Source organism: Perognathus longimembris, chromosome 7 (genome assembly GCF_023159225.1).
Source record: "Perognathus longimembris pacificus isolate PPM17 chromosome 7, ASM2315922v1, whole genome shotgun sequence".
NCBI classification, from domain to species: Eukaryota; Metazoa; Chordata; class Mammalia; order Rodentia; family Heteromyidae; genus Perognathus; species Perognathus longimembris.
The window spans coordinates 17,451,149-17,459,432 of record NC_063167.1 but is presented as its reverse complement, the minus strand read 5'-3'; the positions used below and the strand labels follow the sequence as shown (position 1 = coordinate 17,459,432).

At 46.1% G+C, this 8,284-nt stretch overlaps 1 protein-coding gene across 2 annotated transcripts; it reads right to left on the bottom strand.

Annotated features, from left to right (window-relative positions):
• Positions 1-1,356: 1,356 nt before the first annotated feature.
• On the bottom strand, positions 1,357-4,515 carry Atp5if1 (ATP synthase inhibitory factor subunit 1). 2 transcript variants are annotated; one of them, XM_048350639.1, is made up of 3 exons: positions 4,379-4,515; positions 4,179-4,270; positions 1,357-1,611 (listed from the first exon to the last, which is right to left on the bottom strand). In XM_048350639.1, the coding sequence occupies exons 1-3, from the start codon at positions 4,463-4,465 to the stop codon at positions 1,470-1,472; spliced, it is 321 nt and encodes a 106-aa protein (XP_048206596.1). In that variant the 5' UTR covers positions 4,466-4,515; the 3' UTR covers positions 1,357-1,469. The 2 variants fall into 2 exon arrangements, 1 of the variants encoding a protein (XP_048206596.1); XR_007211546.1 differs by having other exon boundaries at positions 1,478-1,611; positions 4,106-4,270.
• Positions 4,516-8,284: the final 3,769 nt, after the last annotated feature.

The following is an 8,284-nucleotide window of genomic DNA, read 5'->3' as shown; positions in this document are numbered from 1 at the left end:
ATCTAGCACTTCATCTTTATTTTGTTTCTGGTCACTTGAATCATCTCTGCACTCACATCTGCCATCAGCAGCATTGTAATTCAGTGTTTTTGAGCAAGTAAGCTTTGAAATCAGCCATCTGGTGTCTTGTCTGACCTAGCACAGGCTAGGTCAGTGACTTCTCCAAGCTTTTGTCACTCAATGGCCCTAAAGCCCTTCAGTAACAGAGTCCTGGAACAATAATTCCTAATTCTGGACAAATGATACCAGCCAGTGAGTTGAAGTTTGCTAATAAGTGGCCTACATGGCACCTTAAGTGTTTTTTTTTGTTGTTGTTGTTGTTTGCATTAGAGAATTTATATAACTACTTTGTATAAATTACTTAAGTCAGGCTTTAACATTAAGGGGTGGTGGGGATGGGCATGTTTTGTCAGAGCAACTTATGCTACACAAGTCCTTGGGTTCCCCAGCATCTCCCCCACATAAACAAAAGAAATCCTGGTGAAAAGACTTGGATATAAGTATCAACTCCAATATGCTGAGTGGCTATAGGTAACACTGCATGTGATCTACCACAGTCCTCAAGCTATAGGTGACTTGTGTGTACGTGTGTACTGGTACTGGGGCTTGAACTCAGGGCCTGGGGCACTCTGAGCTTTATTGCTCAATGCTAGTGCTCTACCACTTGAGCCACAGCTCCACTTCAAGATTTTATTTGGTGAACTCTCCTTCCAGGCCTGGCTTTGATACACAATCCTCAGGCCTCAGCCTCCTAAATAGCGAGGATTATGGGCATGAGCCACCAGTGCCCAGTCCACTTGTAAGAATCCATCAGACTTGTCTGCCTAGGCTGGCTTTAAACCTCCATCCTCAGATCTCAGCCTCCTGAGTGGTTTAGGACTATAAGTGTAAGTCACCACATCAGTGTCTGGCTTTGTTACATGCCACTTACTTTCTTTTTTTTTTGGTGTTTTTTTTTTTTTTTTGGCCAGTCCTGGGACTTGGACTCAGGGCCTGAGCACTGTCCCTGGCTTCTTTTTGCTCAAGGCTAGCACTCTGCCACTTGAGCCACAGCGCCGCTTCTGGCCGTTTTCTGTATATGTGGTGCTGGGGAATTGAACCTAGGGCCTCATGTATCCGAGGCAGGCACTCTTGCCACTAGGCTATATCCCCAGCCCCACTTACTTTCTTAATTTCCTATCTGTTCTCCCCCTTTGAAGACAGAAACCCTTTTTTGGGTAGCCTACCTATAATAACTGTATGAGATGTATATGTATACAAAATGTCATCATATTCACTCTCCCACCACTGGTACAATTACTTTAACAAGTAGTGTCTTCTCTCTATCACCCTTCAGATAGAAGACATCAAACTTCGCTGATCAAAATTTATTTGTCAGTAGCATACAGACCAAGTATTATTTTAGCAGGAGCTATGTCTACATAGAAGTAGACGATCACCCAAGCCATTCTTTGGGGATCTGTGTGCCTTTAATCATCTTTTTGTAGTTTTTTGATCATCTTCTTATGCCGTTCGATTTGCTTCTGCAGACGGTCAATCTCCTGCTTATGCTCCTCGATCTCATTTTCATGGTGTTTCCTCAAGGCATTCAATTGCTCTTTAGTCTTCTCTCTACAAAGACATGGTGGCTCAGGGTTTACTTTTAGTCCTCCATCCCCAAAAGATCTCTAAGCATATCCTGAAATAGCCAAGGCAAGTAACTGGCATCCCAATCCTGGAAGAGTCCTGCTGGCCATTTACCCCCTTCTACCCCCAAGCCCACTAGTGAAACAATCCCTGCTGTTTTTTCCATTTATTGGGATTTGAACTTAGAGCCTTGTATTTGCTAGGCAAACACTGTTCTATTTGAGCTATACTTCCAGCTCAGAATCCTCCATTAAAAGTATGCATCTTTCTTTCTTTTTGTTTTTGGTGCTGTCCTGGGGCTTGAACTCAGCGACTAGGAACTGTCCCTGAACTTCTTTTGCTCAAGCCTAGAGCTTGACCACTTGAGCAACAACTCCACTTTGGACTTTTGGGTGATTAACTGGAGATAGGAGTCTCGGGGACTTTCCTGCCTGGGCTGGTTTTGAACCTTGAAAACTTCAACCTCCTTAGTAGCTAGGATTACAGGTGTGAACCACTGTTGCCTGGCTTCTTCTTCTTTTTTTTTTTACATGCAGAGAAAGGAGATTTATTATGTAACAGACATGGGAAGACAACACTTTAGTACGTCTTCAGAGCATTAAAAACAAAACAACAACAACAACAAAAACTTGGTGCCAGTCCAGGCCTGGACACTGTCCCTAGGCTTTTTTGCTCAAGGCTAGTGCTCACCCACTTGAGCCACAGTTCCACTTCCAGCTTGTTGGTGATTAACTAGAGGTAAGTCTCAAGCACTTTCCTGCCTAGGCTGGCTTGGAAGTGTGATCCTCAGATCTCAGCCTCCTGAGTAGCTAGGATTATAGGCATGAACCACCAGTGCTAGTCTCTAAGTGTATCTATCTTAAGGAGATGAGAAAATAATTCTGTTTTCCTGGGGCTTGTGCCCAAACTGTACTCATGACAAACTCTTCTCAGATTACTTTTTTTTTTTTTTTTTGCCAGTCCTGGGGCTTGTACTCAGGGCCTGAGCACTGTCTGTGGCTTCTTTTTGCTCAAGGCTAGCACTCTGCCACTTGGGCCACAGCGCTACTTCTGGCTGTTTTCTGTATATGTGGTGCTGGGGAATTGAACCCAGGGCCTCATGTATACAAGACAAGCACTCTTTGCCACTAGGCCATATTCCCAGCCCCTCAGGTTACTTTTTAAAATAGAGAAGCTCAGCAAGGTATTAGTCTCCATACCTTATTTTTGTTTTGAAAAACAGAGCAAAAGGACAGATAAAGAGATGGGATTAAGGAACAAATATCTGTCTCCTACTCCAATTTGCCCCAGTTTTTTTTTTTTTTTTTTTTTTGGGCCAGTCCTGGGGCTTGGACTCAGGGCCTGAGCACTGTCCCTGGCTTCTTCTTGCTCAAGGCTAGCACTCTGCCACTTGAGCCACAGCGCCACTTCTGGCCATTTTATGTATATGTAGTGCTGGGGAATCGAACCCAGGGCCTCAGGGTCTCATGTATATGAGGCAAGTACTCTTGCCACTAGGCCATATCCCCAGCCCTGCCCCAGTCTTTCTTTGGCTGGAGAAATGCACACTCCACTATGAAGGTCTAAGGAAGGATCCCCTTGCATGAGCAGTGTCACACAATCAGAGTGTAGGTCAGATCAACCTTGAACTAAAGTTCTCCAGCTTCAGTCAGCTTCCCTAGTGCTGGAAACAGAGGCCTGTGCTATGGCACTAAGCTTCTGATAATAAAGGTCTTTCCCCCCCTAGTGCTATGGATGGTGCACAGCGTCCTGTGCACACATGCTAGGCAAACACTCTATCACCAAGCTACACTTGCACTATCCCATGATAATTCTTAAGAAGACGCACACACCAAAGGTGAAGCAGAAGCCAGATTAGTTAGCTCTTTGCTGTTCCCCAGAGTGGGCAGAAGTCGGTTAAAGATAATTCATGGTTGAGAAAGGTTGTAGACAGGCCCAGGCCACTCCCAGCTCCTAAACAGAAGAGAGCAATCTACAAGCCCAGGATTTGGGCTGGTTCCAGAAGGGGAAAAGTCTCCAGGAGAGGTGGAGTCTGACCATGAGCAGATACTAGCAGCTCCTATGACCCATTCTCTCCGGCATTTGGGAGGTCTACCGACGGTTTTCGGGTCTGAAGACTCAGGGAATCCGCGTGAGCTTGCGAAGAGAAGGTATGTGTGGGAGGAATAAGGGAATGGTCGGTGGTGAGGGTTAAGGGGTCAGGCTTAGAATGTATACAAGAATTGGAGGGTAGCATGTAGGCTCCAAGAATGTGGGGTAGTTTTGCTGGATGCGGAGGGGTGGGGGAACTCCCACGAGCGAGGAGGCGTGGGCTGGGAGTTCTGGTGACTAACACTGACAATAGCTTGGGTTGGGGGCATCCTATAGAAAATATATTTGGTAACGGCCAGGTCCTAATGGCCATGTATTGGGCTCAAGGCCTACAAGTCCTGCTGGAGGGAGCCGGGAGGGAGGGCGAGGGAATTAACTCCCCAGGCACCTGGTAGGGATGGAAGCTTAAGGAGGCTTGGCCGAGCGATCAGGGGCTGGGCACCCGGCCTGGTGGAACTCACCGGAAGTATCGATCCTCTTCAGCCTTCTCTTTCTTTCCAAAGGCCCCACCAGCTTCCCGGATGGCGCCTGCGCCCCGGTCATGATCATCCGGCTGCAGAGAGCGAGCGAGAGAGAGAAAGATCAGGACATGGGCAATAGTGCAGAAGGGAAGGTGAAAGCCGCGTTCCGGGATAGGGGGATGGATGCTACGGCGGCGTACCCGGTCGGAGTTGAAGCTTCGGGTTTGCACGGCCCTCCAGCCCCAGACGCCGAGCCGCGCCCGAGCCGCCAACGCCGAGCCAGCCATCGTGACTAGCGCAGCACCCTCTCCTGTCTCTCAGCGTGGTCGCTTCTGTGCGCGCTAACTACCAGGATGGCGAAGCAGCCAATCGGTTCAGCGTAGAGGCCAGGATGGACGTGGGAGGGACGAATCCGGATAGAGAGGAGGCGGGGTTTCTGCAGGCATCAGCGAATCCTGAGGGAGGCGGGGCTAGCCTTAGCCAACTGCTCCCAAGGGTTTCGGTGTCTGTGCACTGGGAAATCCTGATGCGGAAGGTAAGGGGAGAAGATCCGGCGTTGGGAACCGGAGTTTCCCGGCTCACCACCCCGGAGAAAGAGGCGTGGCGCGTCCACCCTCACCTCCAGGGGACCTTGATACTATTACAAACTCCAGGGACCTGTACCTCATACCTTCAAGGACACCATCCTTCTAGCATCTATACACTCACTAGGAAATCAAGAGTTGGGGAAACTGTTTTGGTGGAGATGCCCGGCTGAAACTTATAAGTAGGTGTCGAGGCCTCTTGGTTGGCATTGACGTTTCAGTCTCAAATCTCACCTTAAATTCTGCCTGAGACACCTTTCTTCACCTTCTTAGTCCTTCTGTCACCAGCCATTTTCCAGCCCCGTTCCGTTCTCTCCCGGTCTCGCTCCTCATTTCACCTTGAGAGGTCATCAAGACCTTTTCATAAGTAAGTAATCAGCATTTGTGAACTGTAATAGTACGCTGTCCAACGGTCTTGGTAACAGAGCATTCTGTCGTGTACATTGGCATCTCTGCCTTCAACCCATCTAATAAATGCCTTTACTTTCATGAAATCTATAACCCTTACCTGTGTCATTTTCTCTCTTCGGGACCATTTTTTTCCCCTTTAGATGAGATGGTTTAACTACATTATTTTACTCATTATAAAAATACCTCTCAGTTTCCTAGAAATTAGAACTATTTGTTGCTGATCATCTCTTTGCCTGGAAAAATGCCAGCCATAGTTTGTATAACTTACAGGAATATCTATGAAAATGATTCTCTCTCTCTCTCTCTCTCTCTCTCTCTCTCTCTCTCTCTCAGTGGGGCCTGAACTCTGGGCCTAGGTGCTGACCCTGAGCTTTTCAGCTCAACGCTAGTGCTTTACCACTTGAAGCAACACCACTTCTGGTTTTCTGTTGTCTAATCGGAGATAAGAGTCTCATGGACTTTCCTACCAGGGCTGGCTTTGAACCATGATCCTCAGACCTCAGCCTCCTGACTACCCACAGGAGTAAGCCACCAGCTCCTGGCTGAATATGATAAAACCATTATCGAGTTACACTTTGGTGTGATTTTAGATGATCTTACTTCTTACTTCCATTGTAGAAACTGTTTTGAGTGCTCAGATACTTTGTTTGCTAATCATTTCCTAGGTTGAATATTCAGTGGGAGCTCATCTCTCACTTTTTAAAGTTTTAGCAAAGAGTTATTTTAGCATAACAGGGTTAAAGCAGGGAGAAATAGAAAGAGAGAAACATGTCCTGCTTCCTATAAAAGAAATGGGAGGGGCTGGGGATATGGCCTAATTCCCCAGCACCACATATACAGAAAATGGCCAGAAGTGGCGCTGTGGCTCAAGTGGCAGAATGCTAGCCTTGAGCAAAAACAAGCGAGGGACTGCTCAAGCCCTGAGTCCAAAGCCCAGGACTGGCGAAAAAAAAAAAAAATAGAAATGGGAGTTAGACTTAAAAAAAATTAGCTTCCCCCAGTTATACACAGGGAGATTTCATTGTTACATTTCCATGCATGTTTACAATAAACTCCAACCTCCTCCATCACTCCCAGTGGAAGTTCTTGCTGAAATTGTGCAAAAGCTCTATGTAGGCATAAAAACAAAACAAATGAATAAGAAAGTGAAAATAACAATTGCTGATGAGCAAGTGTGGTCCTCACATTGCTGGTGGGAATGGGCCAGTTGCTATGGGGGAAAAAGCTTGGTGATAGCTCAAAAATCAGACTAGAATTATCACATGGCTCAGCAATTTTAAGTGTACTTACCACTCCTCTTCATTGAATAGGCCACTCAGATAACTGGGCTGGGAACGTGGCTTAGTGGTAGAGTGCTTACCTAGCATGCATGAAGTCCTGGGTTTGATTCCTCAGCAACACACAAAAAAAGTCAGTCAACTGATGAATAGAATGAGCATCTTATACAATGCAGCCATAAAATGGAATTTTTTTTTGAGCGGGTCGTTGGGGCCTGGGCGCTGTCCTTGAGCTCTTCAGCTCAAGACTAGCATTCTACCGCTTGAGCCACAGTACCACTTACCATTGTTCTGATGGTTAATTGGAGAAAAAAGTCTCATGGACTTCCCTGCCCTGGCTGGCTTTGAACTGGGATCCTCAGATCTCAGCCTCCTGAGTAGCTAGGATTACAGGCATGAGCCACCAGCACCTGGCTAGAATTAATACTGATATATGCTCTACTCTGGGTAAACTGCTACTAGAAAGGAATTAGACATAAAAGGTCACATACCGGGCTGGGGATATAGCCTAGTGGCAAGAGTGCCTGCCTCGGATACACGAGGCCCTAGGTTCGATTCCCCAGCACCACATAAACAGAAAACGGCCAGAAGCGGCGCTGTGGCTCAAGTGGCAGAGTGCTAGCCTTGAGCAGGAAGAAGCCAGGGACAGTGCTCAGGCCCTGAGTCCAAGGCCCAGGACTGGCCAAAAAAAAAAAAAAAAAAAAAAGGTCACATACCATATGTGAATCTTTGTAAAATATCCAGAATAGGAAAATTCAAACACATTAGCTGTTTTAGGGACGTGGGTGCCAAATCTCCCCCCCCCTTTTTTTTTGTCAGTCCTGGGGCTTGAACTCAGGGCTTGCTTGGGCACTGTCCCTGACCTTTTTTTTTTTATCATTTAGAAAAGCTATCAAGTATTTTATTATTTTATTCCACATTATGTACAGGTCATAAAAGGCCACAGCAGATTTTCAACATATAAACCCTTTAAAAGTAGAGGGCACTATGAAGGTTAGACAAGTATCAAAATGAAGTCCAATAATAAAGGTATATACTCAGTGCAGTATTCTGAGGAATAATTAAGTAGATATCAACTCATTCGTATTTAGTTTGCAACTATTTTATAATAATTTCATAAGCCTCTTTGAGATTTGCTAACAGGCCAATTGTGCCAACTGCATTTAAAAAAAAAATTGAAACCAGAAATATGATGAGGGCTGGGGATATGGCCTAGTGGCAAGAGTGCTTGCCTCATATACATGAGGCCCTGGGTTCAATTCCCCAGCACCACATATATAGAAAATGGCCAGAAGTGGCGCTGTGACTCAAGTGGCAGAGTGCTAGCCTTGAGCAAAATAAAAGAAGCCAGGGACAGTGCTCAGGCCCTGAGTCCAAGCCCCAGGACTCGCCAAAAAAAAAAAGAAATATGATAATGAACTCAGAAGGTATCCATCAAAATTCTGGTTATTTATCACTCCGTATATCCCTGACCTTCTTTTGCTCAAGGCTGGCACTCTACCACTTGAACAACAGTACCTCTTCCGGTGTTTTCTATGTATGTGGTACAGAGGAATTGAACCCAGGGCTTCATGCATGCAAGGCAAGCACTCTGCCAGGAAGCCACATTCCCAGCCCCTAGCTCTCCTCTTGAGGTGATTATTTGGGGGAGGAGAGAGAGATAGCCATACACATTGTACTAAAAGCCAATAAACTGGCAAATTACATGTTATGTGTATTGTGTGTGTGCGAGCGTGTTGTTTTTTATTCTAGACTTGAACTCATTTGCTAGGCAAGCGTTCCTTACTTGTTAGGCAAGTTACTCCTTAGTACATATGGTTTAAATTAAGTGCCC